The sequence below is a fragment of the Lissotriton helveticus genome, chromosome 11, assembly GCF_964261635.1.
Source record: "Lissotriton helveticus chromosome 11, aLisHel1.1, whole genome shotgun sequence".
Lineage (NCBI taxonomy): Eukaryota > Metazoa > Chordata > Amphibia > Caudata > Salamandridae > Lissotriton > Lissotriton helveticus.
The window spans coordinates 679,602,622-679,627,327 of record NC_136072.1 but is presented as its reverse complement, the minus strand read 5'-3'; the positions used below and the strand labels follow the sequence as shown (position 1 = coordinate 679,627,327).

Genomic DNA, 24,706 nt, shown 5'->3' with positions numbered 1-24,706 from the left:
AGCACCAGGCAATGGGAGTACACAATATAATCAAGAAAGGAGATTCATAGTAACCCCAGCTTTTCAGTGGGGACATTCTTTAGTGTGAGCTATAAGACCATAATTACTAATCAATTGGAAAAACCTCAGAAATAAAGTCCTATTTCTTTTAATATTCATTAAAAAATTAACATTCCTGAATGGTTAAGTTATTAAAGAATGGAATTGCAGCGTAAAATTGGCAACTACAAAGGAGGTGAACCCCACAGCCCTCATTGCCGCCACAGACGACATCAGGTGCCGACTAGACCATGGCAAAACATCAGCCCTCATCATCCTGGACCTGTTGGCCGCTTTCGACACGGTCTGCCATCGCACTCTAAAGACACGCTTCCTAGAAGCCGGAATCCAAGAGAAGGCCCTCGACTGGACCACGTCCTTCCTCTCCGGCAGAACCCTGAGCGTCCGACTCCCACCCTTCCGATCCGAAGCCACCAACATCATCTGCGGCGTCCCCCAGGGCTCATCCCTCAGACCGACGCTGTTCAACATGTACATCGCCCTCTCGCACAATGGGTCCGCCATCACGACCTCAACATCATCTCCTACGCCGACGACACCCAGCTCATCCTCTCCCTCAAGGATCCACACACCGCCAAAACCAACCTCCACAAGGGAATGAATGCCATTGCCGACTGGATGAGGAGCAACCGTCTGAAGCTGAACTCGGACAAGATGGAGGTTCTCATCCTGGGACCCACCCCCTCAGCCTGGAATGACTCCTGATGGCCGACCACACTGGGAACATCACCAACACCCACCGACCATGCATGGAACCTAGGATTCATCCTCGACTCCTCCCTCTCCATGGCTAAACAGGTCAACGCCGTCTCCTCCTCCTGCTGCTACAACACCCTCCGCACGCTCTGCAGGATCTACAGGTGGATCCCGACAAAAACAATAAGAACGGTGACACAGGCCCTTGTCAGTAGCAGACTGGACTACGGCAACGCACTCTACACAGGAATCCCAGCCAAACACCTATGACGACTAAAACACATTCAAAACGCCTCTGCCCGACTGATCGTCAACGTCCCCCGCCACAGCCACATCACCCCCCACCTGAAAGACCTACACTGGCTCCCCGTCAACAAGAGGATTACCTTCAAGCTCCTCACCCACACACACAAAGCACTCCACAACGCCGGTCAAGCCTACCTTAACAGCAGACTCAGCTTCTGCACCCCCACCACCACACCCTCCCTACCCACATACGGCAGACCCAAGACCTACTCGCCTTCAGAAGACTCCTCAAGGCCTGGCTCTTCGAGCAGCAGCAGCACCTCCCCCCCCCCCCCCCAGCGACTTGAGACACTCACGGGTAAGTAGCGCGCTCTACAAGTACTCTGATTGATGGATTGATGAAAAAGCTCAAGACATATAAGAGGGGAGAAAGCATGTGGAGGTAAGCAATAACAGAGGGGCAAAGGGTAATGAGAATGAAAGAATGCAAAAAGAATTAATACAACAAAAACATTTTAAATTAAGTTGTTTTCAAAGAAAGTGAGTTAAATACAATACAATTCAGACAGTTTGATTAGAAAAAATACATATGGCCTTGTCTACTAGCTCGCTAAATGAATCTAGGCTCTTTAAAATGTCAGCTACAAGTATACTTTCGCTTGCAACAATATTCACCTATAGAAATTACACATTCCAGCATGTTCTATACGTCACGTGTTTTTAAGAAGGATGGATAGAACGAGATGTGCTTCAACCATATGCAGTCGTAAAAAACATTATTTTCTGAAATGCGTAACCAGTTTCATGCTATATCTTATTTAACAAGTCCATACGTCTTTACTGATACATACCTTATACTAAAGGTGGAAAAAAATTACTTGTAGCAACAATTCACTATCGGTTTGTTTGAAATACCTGAAATAAAGCATACAATAATTAAGACTTGTAGCACACGTTCTTTGAAGTAGTCAATGAATTAAATTGTGCATATGTGTTGTGCTTTGTATGGTGGGTAACACCATCTGGAATTGCTCTCAGATCCAACATACACACAGGTCTGCTGTCAACCAACTAATTCTAGATTCATAGCACGTAACCTGGTAATCACCAGACCTCAAACTCCTCAAACAGAATCACTCTGCATCCATGCAAAGGGGGTCCAAGAAGGGACCTGAAACCTCTTACAACCAACAGCTAACAGCCCGGCGAAGGCCAGGATGGAAAGGGGATGCTCATAAAAACCTTACAATAGGCAAACTTACGTCTTAAATGCATGCTAAAGAAGTATCAACAATAGGGCTGGAGGGTGTTAAGACTATCAAATCTGCATTTTTAACAATGTCATGAAAGACTAAATAGCTAAATTGGAATTGCTGTGTCTCTATTCGATTGGAAATGCCTGGAAAATACACAGATGTGTTTAGACCATGATCACTGAACCAATAAAGAGAAGCATTGGCAAAGTCAATAGGTCTTTCCTACACGAGAGCTATTGGCTTTGGCAATGGGTTTTAGCCATATTCTACGCCAGTGTGGCTGCTGTTCAGCCTGGCTAAACGTTAGTGGTGTGGGGCAGATTGGGGTAGAGTGGAATGAGGTAGACTGGAGTAGCGTAGAGCGGGCTAGATTGGTTTGGAAAGGGGAAGATTGGGGAAGGCTGAGGTAGACTGGAGTGGGGTAGATTTCAGTGGTGTAGAGTGGAGTATATTGGAATGGGGTGGGGTAGATTGGAATGGGATGGGGTAAATCGGAGTGGGTTGGAGTGGGGTGGGGTAGATTTGGGTGGATTGGGGTAGGTAGGAGAAGATTTAGGTGGACTGCGGTAGATAGGAGTGTGGTAGAGTAGAGTGAGGTACATTGGGGTAGACTGAAATGGGGTAGATTGGGGAAGAGTGGGGTGGATTGGAGTAGGGTACTTTGATTGTGGTAGATTGGGTGGATTAGAGTAGGGTAGATGGAGTAAAGTGGGGCACAGTGAGGTGGGGTTGACAGGGGTAGATTGGAGATGGGTAAGTTGGAGTAGAGTGAAGTGAGAAGACTAAAGTGAAGTAGATTGTAGTAGAGTAGGTTGGGATAGACTTGAGTGGAGTAGATTGGGATGAGTGGGTTAGATTGGAGTGTGGTAGATTGAAGTGGGATAGATTGGAGTGAATTGGGGTGGGGTAGATTGTGGTAGAGTGGAGTGGGTTAGATTGGAGTGGTGCAGAGTGGGGTTGATCGGGTGGCCGTCTGTAGGGTACAGTGGAATGCGGCAGATGGGGTGGATTGGAGGAGAGTAGAGGGCAGTGGGGAGAAGGAAGTGGGGAGAAGGACGTGGACTAGGATAGAATAGAGTGGACTAGAATGTAGACTGGAGCAGAGTAGAGTGGGGTAGATTAGGTTGGAGTGGAGTACAATGGAGTGGAGTGGATCCGATCAATCGAAATGGTAGATTGGAATGGGGAGTTTGTAGTGAAGTGGAGCATATTGGTTTGGGTGGAGTGGGGTGGGATGGAGACAATTGCGTCAGAGTGGGGTGAGGTAGAGGGGTGTGGGTGGGGTAGAGTGGTGTGGAGGGGCATAGAGTGGAGGGGTGTGGAATGGAGTAACGAGCTGTGTTGTAGAGTGTCTAACATTGGAAAGGCATGGCACGGAGCGAAGTGGCATGGTACAGAGTAGAGCAGAGTGAAGTGGGGAAAAGTGAAGTATGCATAGTGTGATAGCGAACTGCCATTATAGACAACACATTTCCAATTGAAAATGGTCATTACATTACACAGACGTCCAGTTTTACTAAGCACAAATGATAATTTGTGGAAATATCATCACTAAGTGTATTGACTTGTTTGGATTGTATTAAAATATTTGTTCCCACCACACTTCAGAATTACAAAAAAATGATTTTCTTCATTTCTAATGTTCTCGTTCTGAAGTTTTCTGTAATATCAGCATAGTTCATTTTTGTTGTGTGCTACAAAAGACAACATCCTACATGCTGTCCTCTTGCATGGGTAATCAACAGGATGGATTCTCACAAATTCTCTCACTTTGAAGTCAGCAAACGAAAAGTAAACACCAAGTTCCCTCGGAATACAAAGCCTAACATTTGACCTGTCTTGAATGTACAGAAAATTAGGAAACAGCCCTTTTTGCTGGGTTATCCCCAAACTTTTTGCCTCCTTCCTCCCTTGATTGGAGTACGCGTTTGCTGGTTTTAGGTCCATAGACTGCGTTCTGGGGTTTGAATTGCGCCTGGTGTCAGGGGAACCAGGAGGGGCAGTTGCCACAAGCTCAAGTTCAGTTTTCTGGGGGTACTACTCCAAAGCAGAAGGTGTAGATCCCTGGTGGGTGAGGCAGTGCAGGGGGACAGGGTGAGGCAGAGCCCATCCCGGTCTTCTGCGCAGCCTAAGGGTACAGACCCTAGGTTGAGTGATCAGTTTCAGGCTACCACCCCTAAAGTGGTGGGAGGTCAAGTGGAAAAAAGGGTGCAAGGCACCTGGGGCTACCGCCCCCAAGTTTGCGAAACCACAGAAGTCAGAAAGCCCAAAATGGCCTGGGGCCTGGCTCTTGACACCGACCGCTGTCAGTGGTCTCTGTTGGTTGTCCTTGTGGTCAGAAGTTTCACAGGGTTGGGGGCAGAAGTCAGGCCCAAGGGTTGGAATGGGCCACATCACACAGTTGGCCATGGGGCTACTTCCTGCCTACTGCGATGCATCTGTGAGCAAATTAAGGTTAGGGGCTGCACAGATGGGATCCACAGATGAGAAGGTCTTCCTATGGGTACGTTTAGTGGGCCACGAGAGTATAGACAGAGGGACTAAACTGGGTTCACAGAGGCGTAGAACTGGCACAAGCCCCTGCAGTAGCAGCCCCCAGTCCATACTTTATCGCCCTGAGCAGGAAATTCCATCAAGGTATTGATTAGTCTTCCCTGGCTTTAGGCTGGCAGGGGGTTGTGCTGGAAATGGCCCTTTCTGCTGGGTTAACCTCATACTTTTTGCCTTCACCCTCCTCTGTTTTGACTTCATGGTTGCTGGTTTCAGGACACTGGGTGCTTTACCACTGCTGATCAGTGTTAAAGTGCATGTGCTCCGTGTCTAAAATGTAATGGCGTTTGTCGTCTCCCTGATTAGCATATTTGATTTACTAGTAAGTCCCTAGTACAGTGCACTGCATGTGCCCAGGGCCTTTAAATCAAATGCTACTAGTGGGCCTGCAGCAGTGATTGTACCACCCCATATGAGTAGCCCTTCCATCCTGTCTCATGCCTGCCACTGCAAAGCCTATGTGCAGTTTTAAACTGCCATTTCGATCTGGCAATTTCACCTACTAGTCAGTCCCAAACCTTCCCTTTTAAAACATGAGTCACCCCTAAGCTAGTCCCTAGGTAGTCCATGGGCAGAGTGCAGTGTATTTGAAAGGTAGGTCATATACGTTGCGGTTTTATGTGTCCTGGTAGTGAAATAGTGCCTAATTTGTTTTTCACTACAGCAAGTCCTATCTCTCCTAAATGTTAGCATTGGAGCGGCCTTGGAACATCTTACAAAAGAATCTTCCAATTGGGAGAAGATAGAAAATTGGAGTTTGGTATCTCTGCAATTTTAGTAAAGTAGGTTTTTAAATTGCAGGTCTGAAAATGCCACTTTTAGTAAATTGGCATTTTCCTACTTAGCCATTCTGTGCCTCTGCCGGTCCCTAGAATACACATCTGGATCATGTTGACAGCCGGGCTTGTGAATTCACTCTATACAGTCACACAGAATGGGTCTTCCTGAGCTAGAGTGGTGGGAGGAGCGGACACTTGCACCTGAATAGAGCTGTGCCTGTCCCCACACAAAGAGATGCATATCCGCTTGTAGTGTGTCTGGAGCCAGTGCCAGGAAGGGCATGGTCATATGCACTACAAAGACTTTTCTTTGAAGTCTTCCTACTTCAAAGGCCAAAATGGGTAAAAGTACTGGACCCTTGATGCCATACACTCAGAACACTTCGGGATTGTAGACATTCTGCCAGGAGGGTCTGCCACTTTCCTGTTGCTTTGCTGTGTTGGCCTGCTGCTGCTGCTTCTTGCCTGGAAGTGAGATTACTGGACTTTACTCGCTGCATCCTACTTTCAAAAGTTTCTTCAAGGGATTGACTGAGCTTGCCTCCTGTTGCTGAAGTCTCAGGGACATGAAAGACTTAACCTGCCATCTTGCTACCAGCACCTGGGTTCCTCTGCTTTGAGTCCTGTCCTGCCAAGTGGAGCCAAATCCAATCCTGGGACCTTAGAGGTTAATTTGGTGCTGCAAACAAGAAAACAACACATTAACTCCAAGCGTAAGTTTGGAACCGGCGCATCCCTGCAAACTCAATGCATTGCCACTGGCTGCACCAACGCTGTGGACACTGCTCGCAGAGTGTGTTATGTAATGACTTTGACTTTCAAAGAAATTGCCACCATTGCAGCAGCACTCTGAAGAAACACTACTGTGGAATTCTCTAGCACCACCTCACTGAAGTCTGTGACACCCTGCTTAGACTTCGACGCAGCCCGGCCCTGTGGGGCTTTCGACAGACGCAGTGCCTTCAGCCCAGCGGTTCGACATAGTCAATGAAGAATTGAATCAGCGCAGTTTCGGGAGATGCTTCATCAACACTGCATCGAGTTCCGGAATCTAGGTCTGGCACAAGCAACCAACGCATTTCCTCCTCTGCACAACACATCACCCCAGAGATGCAAAGCTTCAAGACCGGGCACAGCCTAAAGGAGCCTCATCTGTGCAAAGCATCGTGCTTGACTTTTGACACATCCTAGGTACTGTAAGGGGATCTGCATGATCCCTGTATCCAGCCCATACTCCCATCGTGGTCAGAATTAACTTTTGGATTTGTCCCACTCAAGCGCAACCAGATAGCCCCAGTTGGGGTATAGAATTCTAAGCACTACATTTTTATTTAATCTTTAAACATTTATATCTTGACTTATGTATGTTGGATTTTTGTCGTTTTGGTCTTCTACTCAGATAAATATGGACTATTTTTCTAAACTGCTGTGGAGTACTTTTGTGGTGTTTTCGGTGTGTGTGTGTGTGTGTGTGCGTGTGTGTGTGTGTGTGTGTGCATGCACAAATACTTTACACATTATCTCTTTAGTTTTTGCCTGACTGCTCTGTGCCAAGCTACCAGAGGGTGAACACAGGTAAACATTTATTGTGCACTACATTCACCCTGACTAGGATTGTGGTCCCTGCATGGACAGGGTGCATACCTCTGCCAACCAGAAACCCAATTTCTAACAACAGGATCAAGATTTAAAGACTAAAACAACAAGCAAACAACAGAACTAGCCTGGTACAATCCCCCCCGTCAGAGTGCCTCAACAAAACTAGGTCCCTGAGTGAAAGTGGTGTAAGGATACAAGTACTTAGGGCATGTGCCAGGGAAGGGTCACATGCAAGAAGAGGGAAGTGCTGACAGCAGAACTGACCAGCAGGAAGCAAGCAATTGAGTGGCGTTGAAGCCCACCAATGGACATAAATGGGAGGGCTCCAAGCCCACTAATGGTAAACAAAATGTCTTGAAGAGACAGTGCATGTGCTGTCTACAAGAGACCTAACAATGGAGAAATGCCTGGTCAGAGTTAACTTATTAGATTTCCAATGATGTCACCAACTAAATCACCAAGAGTCAATTCATGAAGCAATTTAAAATACAGACTTCAGTAAAATATGCATTTTTATTCTATGTCTGAATCATGGCAAACTCCACAAATACTTGCAGCCTATAATGCATTGATTCGAGCACTAAAGCACTCAGAGATATTTAGCTGGACTAGGCAACATTTTAGGTATCGCAAAAGCACTTTTACATTTACTGGAATACCCTTTTAAGATTGTACGTCATATTTTTGCTCATAGTTGCCAATATGACTTAAGAATGCTAAGATCAAAGGAAACCATGTAAGGGGCACAGAAAAACACAACCTAGTTAAGTACTTCATTCCAATCTATACAGAAAGAAACATAAGCACTGCGTATTGCTCTGCGTACGAAGTTAAACATACATAAGTTCAGTAAACAATTTGCTATATGTCCAAAATGCTTTAAATAAAAGTAGGAGAACGGGGACATACAAGATGCCCAATGCCAGGATAAATTAAAATCTGTATTAAATCCCAAACCTCTGTGGTTTAGGGGGGAGCCGGGCGCATTAATGTGGCAGAAGAAGCAAACAAGAATCCCCTTCTCCACTAAACTCTTACTATGTGGCAACTAGGTTGTCGAGAAATATATACCTGGAACACATATTTACTACATTTGTCTGTAGGATATGCCCTGTAGAATAAACTTCATATCTCCTAACAACTCTTCAAAATAATTTAACTAGATTCATAGCACTGTTTTTTCTGCCTGGAGATCAGCTCACCAACTTGGCTTATAGTTAATCCCTAAACATACACATTTGTAATTAGTAGCTCTTTGCAGTTTGATCTGCTTGGATACCAATTCCAATTCTTAGGCGTCTTCCCCAAATGCATAAACCAGATCTTAAATAATTCAGATTCCCTTGCGCCTCTGCAGCAATGAGGACTTGCAGAAGGCAAAAAGGTGAATCATCAAGAAGCAGGCTATCACCTGTTCAAGACATAAGTTAGATTGATGGTATCATCTTCCAGAAAGGCTCCACAAGATTGACAACAATTAAGCAAGACAATGCTTGAGGGGATGCATGGAGTTGGGGACATTGTATGCGCTATGGAAATTGTAAAAATAAAAATAAATTAAAAAATCAACTGCGGTGCGTCTTTCCTTTGGCTTTTTTAAACTTTGTGTTTATTGCTCTGATAATGCCTCAGACCTATGTACTCCCTTTGAAACATCTTGCATTTGCACACTCAGTGTAACCTTTTCTAGTGCAAGACTTCCATGACGTTTAGTACTGACATACGTTTGGCAATGCAAATTGCACTATATGGTTTGCAGTGTAACCAGTATGAGTCTGCTAAAGGAAGTTTCTTCTTCTAGAAGCCTAGGATCATTGTTATACTATTTGATAGCTCTCATCTGACTACCAGCACCAGTGTGCTAGAACTGCCAGATAAGTTTAAGTAACCAATTGCAATTTGGTGGCAGCTACTGAGATCAAGCTCGAATCCGACAATGTTTAAACTTAAAGGATCAAAACATCAGTTGGATTTGAACACAATTTATTTTTAAGCTGATGAAATATGGGACTTTTTTTATTTAAAACCACGTTAAGTGAATAATGTGCTTTTGTCAAGTTATGAAGGGGGGAGCCTAGCGAAATCCATGTCATCTTACTAATCATGATTGACATAAAGCCACCAAACTGCTTGAATTTCAAAATATTTAGGATTTTAAGTCACACTCTGGGAAGCATAAATGTGTGACAATTGCTGGGGATGGATTAAATATCAGGTAGGAATACCTTTAAAGGGAAGGATGCTGGTATATGGGTTAGTGGGTGGAGCTGAAACAGAGAATAGTATTGGTTGGAAGAAATTATCCATGATGGATTTATCTAGTTCAATTAATTCTGCTAAATTAAGGTATCACCATGACTGCCCCTAGTGATAGCGGAATAGATAAACTTGTTACAACTTCATCATCACTAGTGAAGGAAGCGAAAGGATAGATTGCTGGATTTTTTTTATTTCAATGTCAGTCAGTCAAATATACTTTTATTGATTCATTTAAAAACAATAAAAGGATGGCAAACCATCATAAAACAGTTCATTTCAATGAACATTTTAAAAACAAAAGAGACAAAAAGGTCTTAAAATCGTGACCACAATTGGAAGGCTAGCGGGTATAACATTACATTAAAAATAATAGTGATATGTGCCAGCAGATTATTTAATAGCTGTTTAGCTTGAATCAATTTTGTCCAGTTCATTTGCTGCTATTTTCCAGAATTTTATGGCGCAACTGGACAGGGTGATTGCAAGCCCGCCGAGACACCTGATGACTGCAGCTCTGCATGTTCTTATCGGTTCCTTCTTGAGAATCTCCGGAAGAATGGATTTCCGAGTTTTCAGTAGAAAAGGGCAAGTACATAGTAGGTGTTGTAGTGACTCCTCCCCTAGACCGCAGAGGCGGCATTCCTTAGATGGTCATGTGCATTTCCATTTTGGGGTCAGGTCCTTTGAGGGGAATGATCCCATTCGTAGCATCATCAGGTGATGCTTTTTATGGTGGGAAAAGTGATAAAACAGATACTGTTGCGGCTTCAGCCTCTGGTAGCCCTGTATCACAGCCCAGGCGTGATGTTTTTTTGTGAAAATCATTTTGTCTGTTAGTAGAGAGATCCGCTTAATAGTATTGTTCACCACGCTTCTGAATCCGGGATAAGTTGCTGGGGTGAACCAGGCCTCCTCTAGTTGTAATGCCGACAAAGATTGCTTCAGGATTGTGGTAATTGAATTTGCTAGTCTTGCTTGGTTTTCTATCTCAACCCCAACAGTGGTGGGCTAGGGTATTGTCTTCTGACTCCCTCATCCTCCAATAATACTTTACTAAGGCACCTTGTCTGGCCAAGATCTGATTCTTGAGTCCATATTCTAAACGAATCTGTTCCTGTGAGATGTGTAATGGTATTATGAACAGTCTTTTAAAAAAATGTAGATTGTGCGGTGTTTAATATTAAAGCGTCTTTAATATTCAGGATTTCCGAGCCATAAGAGATGGAGGGTAGAAATTTTGCAGAGATCACTTGTAACACGTGACTGGTAGAACAACCTATGAGCTTTTTTTCTCAAGATTTTGAAGGCAAATAATAGTTGTTTAGCTTTTGTGCATCCTTGTTCCACTTGATGCTTAAAGTTCAGCTTGCAATCTAACTGGAAACCTAGATATTTGTAAGAAGCTACCCGGGCTAGTGGTTGCCCTCCCAATTTCCAAGAGAAAGTATGCGTTTTCAATATCTTATTATGTTTAGAAAAACACATAACTTTTGTCTTTTGATGATTAATCGTAAGTTGGTTCAAGGTGGTGTAGGCTGCTTATCCCGTAATCAATTTCTGCAAGCCAACGTGAGTTTGTGCTAGCAACAATGTCATCTGCGTATTGGAGGCATGGTGTCGGTATTTTGCCCAGTTTTGGGGGGTCAGCTGTAATTAACTGGAGGCACTTGTCGAGATCGGAGGTATAAATATTAAACAGACAAGGCGCTAAGACGCAACCTTGTTTTAGTCCATTTGATGTTGGAATCTTACCAGTTACGCTGGACCCGTCTCCTTTCTTGATTTGGACCCACGTATTAGAGTAAAGATTAATGTTGGCATCCCGGAGCCTGGGCGGGACCTCCCCCAGGCTTGCATTTGTGCCCATAGAGTAACTCTTGAGACTTTGTCAAAATCCGCTTTAAGATCTACAAAGCAGGCATACAGAGGCCTTGATTTTGCGAAGGCTTGGTTGACTAGAAGGGTGACCGCAGAGATGTTCGTAAGGGTGCGCATCCCAGCCCGAAATACAGTTTGCGTGTGTGGTATTAGTTTTGTTCAGCTGACCCAAGCCTCTAACTCTACCAGAAGATTTGATGCGTACATTTTTGCCTCCACATCTGTCAGTGCAATCAACCTGTAATTGGAGGGATCCGAGCGGGAGCCCGACTTGTAGATTGGATTGAGAATGCTTCCTCTCCAAGACTCAGGGATCAGCCTGCAGGCTGTAGGTTTAGAAAAGAAAGGAGTCAGGAGATGCAACAAAAATGGGGGGTCATGCCGGAACGGGGCATTTGGTAATCCGTTCGGACCTGGGGCTCCCTCAGATTTTAGATTCTTTTAATGATTTTTTTAACTTGATTTTCTGAAAACACAAAATCCTCAGGGGATTCATGGGTCAAGATGTCGTTGACTTTACCTCCACCACCGGAACCCCTTCCCTGTTGATGATCCACTGTTAGGGGTCAATGGGGGTGATGTTTTGTTGTATAAAAAGTTCAATATGGGCTCTCCAAGTGGCCTCTGATATATCCGAATTATGATGTTGATTCCGGCCATTGGTTAGTCGGATGATTTGTTCCCAAAAGAGCTTGGAGTCCCTTAGTTTACAAGCATGAAGACATTTTGCCCAAATGTGATCTTGGTGCTCCTTTTTGGCCAGTTTTATGTCCTTATTTAACTTTTTTCTTGTATTTGAAATTTGAAGCAGGAGTTGCTGGAGGCGTTTTGGTCCTTGGGATCGTAGTTGTCTGAGGTACTTATTTAGTTGTTGCTTTTGTTTCTTCAGGCTCTTGGTGAACCAGGGTGCCCTTTTTCGACTTCCTGCTTTGTGGGCATGAGCGTGCATGGAAAATGTCTTGTTTATTTCATAAATAAAAGACTCCCAAGCTTTTATGGTCAGTATTTCAGAGTTGGGTCTTTCCAAAAGACTAGGGGCCAGATGTAGGTAGGCCAATACCGGTCGGTAACGGCCGAATTTACCGATTTTCGGCCGTTACTGACCGGTATTGGGCATTTGGGATGTAGGGGACCCGAAAACATCCGAATCGGTAAATTTACCGATTCGGTAAAGTTACCGAATCGGAAACCTTACCGATTCGGAAAAAATACCGAATCGGAAAATATACAGATTCTGTAAAGTTTCAGAATCGGTAAATTTACCGAATCGGAAAAAATACAGATTCGGAAAATATACCGATTCCGAAAATAAGAAATGGTACAAATGAGTTTTTGAAATGTAGGAAACCTCTTAAATACCGAATTTGCATGAAATTCGGTATTTAAGAGTCGGTATTTACCATGGATTCAAATCAGGTGGTTAACAGGTGCATGGTATAAAAAAAGGCCCCAAAATGCAACTTTTTCACCAGAATGGCGGCATTCTATGATATTGCAAGGCGGATACGGCTACAGGCAGACGGAGAGAGGGTCTGGAGGAGGGAGGAGCAGGTATTCAGGCAGAGGATCACTATTCCAGCTTACTGAGCCAGAGATCCTACAAAGGTACAGGCTGGCTCCCCAAACTATCCTGGACCTAATCAGGGACCTTCACCCACTATTGGAACATCCAACCACAAGGGCACACGCCATCCCACCCCATGTGCAGGTGCTGTGCAGCCTACACCTGCTTGCATCTGGGAGTTACCAGAGTGTGGTTGCTGCGGTAGGTGGGGTGTCCCAGACCTGTCTGTCACGTTTTTAAAAAAAATTCCTTGATGCCATGTTGCAGAGAATGCATTTGTACATCAGCTTCCCTCCAACGCATGCAGAACTGCTAAGGACAAAGACAGACTTTTATCAGATGGCGCATTCCCCAAATATAATTGGCTGTATTGATGGTACCCACATACCAATATGCCCACCTGCTGCCACAGAGTACATTTATCGGAACCGGAAGTCCACCCACACCATAAATGTACAGGTGATCTGTGATTCCAAGTACATGTTCACTGACCTAGTAGCCAAAAACCCCGTGAGTACCCACGACTCCTACATCTTCCAAAACAGTGGGATCTACGCACGCCTGACAGCGGGGGAATTTGGAGAAGGATACTTGCTAGGTAACACACTGTGTGAAACTCCCTTGATACGTATTACAGGCGGATGTGTGTGTGCATGTGAGTAATGTTTTTTCTCTTGCCATTAGGAGACAGTGCATATGCCCTCCGGTCCTTCATCCTCAATCCCTACCTCAACCCTACAACACCAAGTCAGAGGAGATACAACAGGGCACACAAAACAACCGAAACATTGTGGAGCGCACCTTTGGCATGTGGAAGAGCAGGTTTTTCTGCCTCCACAAGAGTGGAGGTGCCCGCCAGTACACACCGATCATCTGCTGCAAGATGATTGCAGCGTGTGCAATGCTGCACAACCTTGCGGTCAAGAAGGGCACAGCAGTGGATCTCTCAGATTATGAGGACCATGATGATGAGGAAGCAGTGCCTGAACCACACGCATCTGGAGTTGCAACACCAACTGATGGCAGACACAGGCGGGATGAGATAACACGCAACTACTTTTAAGTAAGTAAGGAGACACAGACAGGTGGAGTATGCACCAAATGTAGTTTAATTTGGTAATGAGGTAGGTTATTAAAGCACAACTTTGCAACAGAAAGTATTTAACTGCAATGATGTCAGTCCTGGTTCACCTCACGATGACCTTTAAAAGTCATTTCCTTCCTCGCTTCCCTGTAACACCTGTAGGTTGCTCACCCTGCTCACGGTCTTGGTGGCCTGTGGCCTCAGCGTGGCGCCTGCTCCTCCTTGTTTCAGGGACAAGGGTGCATCCTATGCTGCTCCTGCTAGTGCTCTCCTCACTTACAGGCACATCCAGAGCAGCTGTATATGCAGTTTGGGCATTTATTAGCGCCTCAAGAGCACTGGTCATCCTGCCCATGCCCCTAGTGACCTCATTGGTGTTTTGGGTCATAGCCTCCTGCATGTTACTGCTTCTCCTGCATGACAGGGATGTGGCCAGGCGGTTGATGGCTTTATTTAGCCCATGACCACGCTGCCTTTCTTTGCGCCTTGCCTCAATATCAGTGTCTAGTTTGGTGCATAGCAGCTGCACCGAGTTGCCAATTCCGCGCATCCCTGCTGCCATCTCTTTGTTGACTTGTACCAGCTCACTGATGCCCTTTCCTATTTCTCCTATGTTGCTGTTCAGGGACCTCATTTGTCGGTGGCATGCCTGGATGGCTCTTTCCTGCATCCTCTGTATTCTCACCATGCTCCCCTCCAGTCCACGGAACACACTTGGACCCTCAACTGGTGCATCTGCTGGCCTCTCTTGGACTCTGTGGCGTCTTGCACCACTATGTGCCACCCCTGCACTGGAGTGCCTTGTACCAGTGCTGACATCTGCAGGCAAGTTGTGTGTTTCGTCGCCCTCAATGTCAGCTGCTGCTGACTCCATTCCTAGGAGTGGGGCCACAACATGCCTCCTGCTGGGTTGTGATGCAGGTGTGGGATCATGCTGTGATGCTGGCATTTCTGGGGATGACAACAACAGAGGGGATTGAGATCTGCCAGGGGACGCCAGGAAATCTTGAGGCATTTCTGAGTCTTGTGCAGGAGGATGGCTACTTGATGCACCTGTGTCCTGTGGTACGGTGTGGGTAGTTGGACCTGCTTCCTGACTCTCCTCCCTCTCAGGTGGTGTGCCTTCAGTCTCCTGCAAGCGCCTGCGAGACGTTTCACCTGTGGACATATGAGCGTACCTTAGCTAAGCGCTACTGTCTCACAGTCACTACAATTAAATAGGTATCACATTGGCTATTCTCTATGCAGTCATTTCCTTCACTAGTTGGTTGTTGTGCTGTATGACATGTTATTACATCTCCTGACTACATATCGCATCATGCATTGGCCCTGTATAGTGCTAGCAGTACTGGACTGGGGTTCACTTGGCCACAAAGGGTACAGGTAAGGATGATGGTATGGGGGGGAATGCTGTGCACGTCTCTTACCTTTTTTGCTTGCAGCTCTGGCTGAGCTGTCTACTTCTCCCAGTCCGCAGACACTGTCCGGTTCAATGGTTGAGGCCACCATCTCCTTCAGGCCAGTAAAGGGGGGTGCTGGGTTCTTGCCTCCACCAGTTTTTGATGCCTGCTTGTGATGTTCAGCCAATTTCTTTTTGGTTTGGCTCCTGAGGTCATAAAAACGTTTTTTCAGGTCCTCTGTGTCTCTGGTGGTCACCCCAACTGCATTTACTTTGTCCAAAAGGTCCAGCCAGATTTTTCTTTTGGCAGATTCTGCCACAGTGAGGGACTGCCTGCCAAACAGTTTGTGGTGCACCTTCACCACCTACTCAACAAGGACCTGCAACTCCATGCTGCTGAATTTGAGTTTCCTCCTCCTCTCAGGCTGCTCTTTTTCCTTGCTGCTTGCCATTTTACACTTTTAAAAGTGCACCAAACCCTTTCTGCTGCTCAGTGACTCAGCTCAGCTCCAACTGCCTTTCCAGGAGCTTCTAATTAGTTGCAGCTGCCTGTGTAGCCACTTCCTGGGAGGGAGGGGGAGGGTGGTAGCACCTGATTGGCTGCCTACTTAAGTTTCACTTTTGTTTGCTTTCCGATTCGGTATTTACCGATTCGGTATTTAACGATTCGGTATTCCCCATGCATTCCTATGCGACAAAAGGCCCATAGGAATGCATGGGGAATACCGATTCGGTAAATACAGAATTGGTAAATACCGAATCGGTATTTTCCGATACCGAATTTTACCGAATCGGTATTTTTTACCGATTTTTTTTCTACATACCATTTACAGATTCTAAAATACCGATTCGGTAAAATTCAGTATTTTAGAATCGGTAAAATCGGATTACCTACATCTGGCCCTAGTATATGTACCTGTGATATCCTCGATGTTATCCTTGTTCCAGCAGAGGCGTTGTAGGTTGTAACATTGTGTTAAAGATGATAGTGCCTTTGCTGTCTCTGAAGTTGCGAAGGTTTTTAATAAAGTAAACGATTGCGGCTGGTGGTCACTTTCCGCCTTGTCTTTTATTTGGAAATTCGCAATATACAGAAGAAGATAGTGATCCGTAAAAGTGTAATCTATGGTGGAGCGTGTTTTTTGTGTGACCCTGGTGTATGCTGCGGGTCGATCAGTCGAGCCTTGACCATTGAGTACACACATTGAGAGATCTCTCAAGCGGGCTGCACATCTCTTACCAGATGTATCCTGTCGATTGAGGGCTGGTGTAACCGCTGATTTGCCCTTGCTCCTTGCGTATTGTAAGTTCATATTGAAATCGCCCGACAGGATGATGTTAGCATCTGGATAGGCGAGTTTTAAGGTTGTTAATAAAGTTATTAGTTGTTCTGTTCTTTGCGTCTTTTGTTTGGATGCGGGATGAATATAGATGTTCAAAAATAGCAGGCTGTAAGACACCGAGACGTCTATTTTGACGCACAACATTCAGGAACAGTCTAGATCTATAGCAGAAGTGTGTCATGGGATTTCTGTCGAGATAAAAGGTATAGAGACCCCCTTTTCCTCTTCCATATTTTGTAGCTTTCTTGGCTGGGTTCAAGAATTCTTTGAAACCAGTTATTGGCGATGGAATTTTCTGCCAAGATCCTTGAAAAAGGAGAATATTGTACTGTGTGATAAAGTCCATGAAATCCGGGTCTTCTAATTTTGAATGTAGGCCATGCACATTCCAGGAACTGATGTTACAACCTTGATATGCATGTTGGGTTATTGCTGAAGTTATTCATGCCCTTCCCAAGGCAGTGATTTATGTGTGCAGTTCCCAAGGACCCGAAAATGTACTAGCTTCAAGGTGATCAAGAATGATGGTAATTTTCCTGGCCGGGTACTCTTTACCCTTTATTTGAATTTGATAATCCGGGCCTTTTGCGCCTTTTAAAAGACTCACAGTCGAAGGTGGTGGTTGCAATAGACTTGGGTAACAAGGGGGGATTATCTTTTGTAACTCGATTCCCCATTTGGCGAATGAGTCTTTCTGCTGCCAAATTTGTTCCATCAGCGTATTGTTGATGAATGTGGCTATTGCGGATTATTTACCGATTGGGCTCGGGTTTTGATTAAACTCAATACTTTCGATGTCATTGGTGTTTATATGGCTTAGAAGTGGAAGCGCTTTAAATAGTTTAAGTAATACACTCCTATTAAAAATGTCATGCGTTCCCCTTGAGACATATTGTGGATTGAAAACCAATTTGTTATAAACTAGGGGATCGTACTGCGACTCGTTGTCTAAAGTTCCTTCCGTTTCTTTTTTCACTGCCAAGGGCTGTCGAAAGATCTGGGGTAACTCTTGGCATTCCGCAGAGTTTTTTTGTGATTGGATTTCACCTCCCCTGTTTATTTCCGGGTCTCGACTTACATCTGTGCCAATTTCCTTGGCCAGAGTGACCGCACCCTGGTTTGTTTTCTTTATTGCCATATTGGAACTCCTTATTGTTAATTGTATAGCCTGAGTTTTTAAAATATGTTTTTCCTTCCTAACTACTGGTTTGAATATGCTGTAAATTTTTTCTGGTGGAGGTCTTCCACTTATATTGTGATTTGAGGTACTGGGCATGATGGACGTATTAAGGATTGTGGTTGATTGCTCCTTAGAAGTTACTGCTTCCGTACTGTTTTGGGCTACGTTGCCTTCTTGATAAATTCCGTTTTGATCTGATAATGCCAAGGATGAGTCTTGAGCCTTGCTTATTTGTTTGCGCTTTCTGGACTTTCTCAGTCGTTCTCGCTCCTGTTTTGATAGAAGCTTGGGTGCCTTTAGTTGACTTGCAGAAGACTGGTTATGTTGATCTTGAGATGAGGAATCCAGGGCGCCTAATTTATTGAGAATACTTGATGGTTTAAGTGTTGAAGTTGTTGGTGTAGTGAGTTTAATTGATGCGGAGGTAGGCTCTATTTCGCTACTTTTTTGCCCCACACAGGGGTTATGGCATTCCAGATCTGGCTCCTTTGAGGCTAATTTTTCTTTCTTTATTGAATTTACTTTTTCCTTCTCTATTGATTTTGCAGGCATGATTAGAACTTCCCTGGTTGAACTCAATAGTTCGGTTAATAGGGTTGGAACAGAGGCTAATTTATCAATTATTTGGGTGCAGTGGCACATCTGAAAGGATGTTTTCCGATCATGCTGCACCTTCAGAATCATCTCATTGAAGCTGTGACGCTTTTGTTCGACCCCTGGACATACATTGCAAGAATATTTATGAGGTCTACTTGTGTGTCCAGTTTGTCTGCGTGGAGGGTCATCGCTTTGCCTATTGTGTCCAATGTGCTTAGCAAGTGGGGCCAGACTGAAGATGTTGATGTACAACTTTGTTCTGCTGAAAGTGAGCTGGCGATTGCCCTAAGGGTGGCTTACTCAAACTTCCTGAAGACCTGCTAGCTGATACCTTATTTTGGTTGAGTAGTTGGTTTGGTGGTGTCAGGGAGGCGGATCCTGGAAGGTTTAGTTGGCGTGTCGGTGCGTCATTTGAATTGACCTGGCAGAGATCCTGACGAAAGTGCTCTGCTATTTCTGTCATGGAGAAAAGTGAATCAGGGTCGACTTAGTTATCGTTGTTTGGGTTTGCTATCTCCTGACTAACAGGCGATGGATCTAGCATGCCCAGTGGAGTCAAAGTGGTTGTGTTATACTGAAATACTGGGTTACTTTCAATATAATCATCTTGGACGCTTTGACCTTTGCTACTGCTGTGCCCTGGTGGAGATTGTAATTGTTGTTGCTGGCGGAGCAAATCCTGGTAAGATGGATGGTGGTGGATTAATGCCTCGGTTGCCTGGAAATTTCTTCTTTGATGCATCGCCAAAAGACAGGAAGCTTTAGGAGTTGATAACTGGGGGCGTTGGATTTCTTGATTTTTATCGCCCGTGCGATCCAAACCTGTGTGCCAGGAATCTTTCTTTTACTTTCTTTCGACCTCACTATTAGTGGAACGTCTGTCCCACAGGAGGAGTGTAACGGTCTCTTTTTGTGAGGCTTTATCATTGTTGGTTTGAATAAAGGAGTTAGTAGCTTTCATTACATGGTGATTCCGATTTTCCTCCGTTGTTTTTATAGCAACCTTTAAAAAATCCGTTATCCGTGTCCGTTTGCTGCTGTTTGGGCAGGAGTTGTGCCTATTGAGAGCCGTACGGGTTGCCGCTACCTTCTTACTTCCAACACACTTGGCTTGTGAGGTGGCCTCTTTAGGAATAATTTCTGAAGCTTCCAGGGTGCCTACCGCAGATTGTGAAGCATGTGTTGTAGGTCCGCACTTGTGCCGTACTTCTGTTGTTTCTGCTGCTTCCATGCCCACTATAGTTGGCTTGCCCGGGTCTGCCAAGGGCATGCCAGAAGAGTTATACGTTTGGGGTATGATATCAATCAGGGCTCCTTCATTGTCCACATCTTTGTCCTCATCTTTTTCGTTTTTTGCTGGTGCTTGCGGATGCTTGTCTTTTTTATCCCTTCCTCAAATTGGAGCCCACATGCGCTGCTCCTGCAGTTGTTTTGTGCGTTTTGCGGCATCCTCCATGGGGTGAAATAAGATCCGTGCACTGTTTTTGGGCTGTATGATGCTTCTGTATGAGTGCTGATGCTTGCCCCCTCAGCCGCGCTCCTGCAGTGCTCCTGTCTATCTTGTGTAGAAATTGCTGGGGGCAGCGAGCTAGGAGTCTGGAGTCTGAAGCTGCCGAACCAAGATGAGCTGGCGTCTTCCTCGCATGCCCACGCCCTCACGATCAGCGTGAGAACACAGACACGGACACAGTCCACGAACTTGGACCTGGAACTAGAGTCACCGCTTGAGACTACCCCCCCCCCCCCACCCCGATGTCCCCCTATGTCCCCCTATGTCCGGGAGAGTCTCTGTGGGGTCTCCAAGGTGCAGCCAGGCTCTGGAAGTGCTGGCACGGCCGCTTTGCTATTTCAATGTCAAACGATTCAAAACAATCATTTATATATCTCATCAATAGGTAGAGACATGGTTACTCACCTAAAAATACGTTCTATTAATAGTTAAGATGCCATAAGAAAGGGAGCTTACAGCTATTAACCTCTTCCAGGCGTAAAAATGACCATGGACGGAGTCCTTCAACCCCCACTGAACCGCCTTTCCTCACTCAAGAACTCCAAATGTCATCAAAATTTGTATTGCCAGACCTCTACGTGAACATCCTTTCTGGTTCCCTGACCTGTTTTTGGTTTTTTTACCACCAATCAGCGAAACAGGGTACGAGGTCAGACCGCCATCTCTGAAGTATCACAGACCGAGCCAGCAGCATAACAATATATAGCAATTTTTGTGTTGTTATTGGCATACATCCACCAAAGTCAACATGTGGTTTTGCCGTTGATGGATATCCAACAGGGTTTCTAAAAACTTATAAAGAACCTCTCAAAAATGGCCCCCAAAAAAAATGAAACTAAATGGTGTCCACCCTCCACGATTCCGCACCTTAAGCACTGATCGGGTAGTTCTGATCTAATTTATGTAAAAATTGGGGGCTTGATTTACTAGCCATTTTGTAAAATACTGGCATCTTGCAGAAATTCGCCCCCTTCGTCCCCCCTTTGATATTATCACATCCTCCTCCCAGGTCTGCAGTGTCGTGAGACAACAGGTATTGATTCCATTGACCTATCTTTCCGATCTTTCAGTTTTCCACCAAATTTCGTATCAACTCTTTACTTAGCATCTCTCTCAGATCAGTCTTATGTAATACCATGGTTAGTGTACTGTGTGACCATTGCAGCCATCTTTTTTCATGGATTACCAACGGCTTTACCTCACCCCACTCATTCCTGCTGTCAACCTGCACAAAATCACCCAATTTCAAAAACTCATTCCTGCCCCATCAGGCTACAGTAGCAGGATCCATGGAGACCCCATCCTCCAGCTCTAGGTGGCTCAACTGAGTTTCCAAATTCACATAAGGAATATCAAAAGCCTTATAGAACTCTGCTCTTATTTTGAGGAACCCTTGCATGGTCTTATATTGAACATAAAAAGTCTTCGCAACACTCTAATTTGTCATCCTTCGAACGTCTATTCCACTAATTCATTCTTAAAGTGAACACATGGCGCATTTGTCCTAATAAATCTGAACATATACTATTCTGCTAATTTTGCACAGTACATGTTGAAGCAAGGGAGGGACAGCCCCTCTTCCACCGTACTTAGATATAAAGTGTGTAGTGCTATCCTTGGGCTGACTTTGTTGCATAAAAAAAGGCATCATTGAGTTTATTGCAACTAAATATTGTGAATTAATAGTGCATTGTGCTGCAGCAAAAAGTTAAATAGGGGGGGAGCTGCCATTTTAATTAAGCCAACCCGTCCCACCAACGAAAGAGGGAGTGACAACCATCTAGAAAATACATTTTCAATAATTCAAGTCATATAAATCTTTCACATCTTCCAAAAAAATCGCCCCCAGATACAGCTTGGGAAGGGCATGAACGCAGGCTCTAAACTCCAGAATAAGTTCTGCAGTAGGCCAATTATCCGTAATTACATCAGTTTTTGCTCTATTCACCTTATACCCTCCGAGCAATTGAAAAGCTGTGGGAATATCAAGCACCCTTCCCTGCCCTTCTTCCCTACGAGGGAGCAAGAGCATAATATCATCAGCATAAGATGTAATCTTGGCCATAAAAGGGACCGGAGTTTGAATGGACATATTCCAAATTGCTATTGCCAGGGTCTTTATAAAGAAAGCAAAGAAACGGCGAAACTGGGCAACCCTGCTTGGCTCAGCATCGTACCCACACGCTCTGCTGGAATTTTCAAAGGATTCAGCCAGAGTCGATTTTTATAATGAAATTCTAGTTGATAGTTTCGACACACTTGCACCAACTATTTGCCCTCCAAATCACAGAAGAAAATGTAAGGCCTATTTCAAGAAGTCTGTCTATTACCCATTAAAGAACAAGCAGAGGAGGTTCTTGTCTAATATAATGATGAGCTCCCCATGACTGATGTAGGAATTGCAGATTGATTACGCTAATAGCCTCTACCATGCATCATCTGTAACAACTAAGGAAAGACTACAAAGAATCCAGAACTCTGCTGCCAGACTACTCTCACATATAAAGCCACAATAATAATAAGTAATAGTTTATTGTCTGGTCAATTAAAGCCTTGACAATTTCTCTTTAAAACAAATGGCAAAAATGACAGCAGCAAAGTTCATAATTTAAAACTTCTCAATAATATCATTTCATAAAACATCCGTGCATTGTATTTACATCTTTAGTGCAAGTGTCTGCGATTTTGTCTATCACAGTTCATTGATCGAGGTTTTATCGATCTATATCTTCGCTGATTTATTTATCCTGAGCTTTTTTGAAGGGAACGAAGATTCTAAAAGGTTAAAAATTTTAATAAAACACATGCACAGTTCGTTTAGAGGTGTGATTATATGATAGACCAGTTGCTTTCTGACTGCGATGGAAGTAGGTTGCAGTTAACGGTCATGCTGGGGCCGGGAGTGGGGCTATCTGAGTATCTTGTTTGCTGAGAAAGCAAAAACTGAAAAGTGGTGTAGTGGTGGATGATTCTAGTGGTTTATCGGCCGAATTTCACCCCAGCTGCTTCCATGAATTGTACGAAGCGACACACCAGCTGGACATTCCCTTCTCCTAGGTATAACATTACTACTTGCCTACAAGTTCTTATCCCGTTGCTTATGAAGTGTGGCTTCAGTAATTGGCGCTGTTCGGTTTGTAACTCTTTGCAGATGCACAAAAGGTGTAATATGCTTTCATTAGCTTCCTTGCATAAACGGCAAGTTGTCTGGTCTGGCAATCTTTTCCAAGGGGGAAGGTGCTGCACTGATGGTAAAATGCCCATTCGTAGATGGAGATATTTTTCTTTCTTCCTCTGGTTGAAGACTACACCTAGGTTAGATTAAGGGGAGGGCTTGACGTAGCTTTGCACAACGAACCATCCATGGGTTCTTTCTGTGAAGGCCACCTTGTCTTCTAGTAATTATAGTTTTTTCACTGTCTTATTTACAATTTCTTTGAAACAATGGTAGGGCCCTGATGCTGCCCAAAGTTCCTCCAGTCCTAAACGGTATTTTGATACAGTCAGGTAGCTCATGGCTGCACAGCCCCTCTTTTGTTGCATTTCGGTCCATAGGTAAGAATTCAGTGTTCTTGCTTCCACTCTTTTGATTCTGTACCAACTCTTGGCGTAGGCTCCTTTTCAAGCTAATTCGTGGCTTTGCAGGTCAAATTCCAACCTTATTTGTGCTGGCGCAACGTACTTTGGTAGACTGAAAATCATTCGGGGAGCTCTTGAGATAGTACTGTCTAATGTGGCTGCGTCTCTTCCCCTCATGCACTCACTCCCGTAAGTGATTTTCGGAATGAGCTTTGCTTGCCAGACTTGTAATAGTGGACTAAGATTTGGACCGGTGATTGTATGCTTAATGGATTTCATTGCTGCGGCGATAGAGTTGCCTCTTCTTTTGATGCCATCTTTTTGTGCATTAAATGTGCCTTTGGTGTCTAAAATCACTCCTAAGTATTTGTATTGGTCTACCTCTGCGATTGTCGAGTTGGCCAGATGCCAGCGGAACTTGGAGGTATCCTTTCTTGAATGGATCCTCATTACCTTTGATTGATCGTAGTTGATAGATAGACCGTTGTTTGCTGAATAACTGCTGGTTGTATCTAGTAGATGTTGAAGGCCAATGGGAGTTTCGACTAGGTCATCTGCGTACTGGAAATTGGAAAGTGACAGCCCTCCTATTTTTGGAGCATGCGAGTTACATGCGTCAGTTCAGACGATAAATCGGACATGTACAAGTTAAAAAATATCGGCGCCAGTAAGCACCCCTGTTTGAGCCCCATGGTCATTGGAATTTTCCGGGACACGAACCTGCCGTCTCCTAATTTGACTTGAACCCACGTTTTTGTGTGGAGGAGTATTAGGTGGTTTAGGAGAGCAGATGGTATTTTTCCCCCATTAGCTTGTGCCAGAGTATGCTCCTGTCAATTTTGTTAAATGCTGACGAATAATCGATAAAACATATGAATAGAGGTTGTTTTGCTAATTTCATCCTATCTATCAATAGGGACAGGGTTAGAATGTTTGTGGTTGTACCCATGCCCTTACGAATGCCTGTTTGAATGATGGAGATGATTGATTTATCCTCTGTCCCGGTGGTGAGATCTTCCAGAATTAGTTCTTAATAATATTTCGCTTCAATATCAATTAAAGCCACGAGCCTGTAACTGTTTGCTAAGTTCTTGTCCCCTTTCTTATATATTGGGCATATGATTGAC

The 24,706-nt window shown here is 44.5% G+C and overlaps 1 protein-coding gene across 6 annotated transcripts in view; it reads right to left on the bottom strand.

Moving 5' to 3' along the window:
- FIGLA (folliculogenesis specific bHLH transcription factor) overlaps positions 1 to 24,706 on the bottom strand; it is a 394,249-nt gene that overhangs the window by 30,201 nt on the left and 339,342 nt on the right. For all 6 annotated transcript variants that reach the window (XR_013602295.1, XM_078665740.1, XM_078665741.1 and 3 more), the window contains exon 5: positions 1,854 to 1,917. Coding sequence is in view for 5 of the 6 variants with exons in the window: in XM_078665740.1 (XP_078521866.1) it covers positions 1,897 to 1,917 (21 nt within the window). In the remaining variant the exon portion in view is untranslated. The remainder of the gene's footprint in view (positions 1 to 1,853; positions 1,918 to 24,706) is intronic.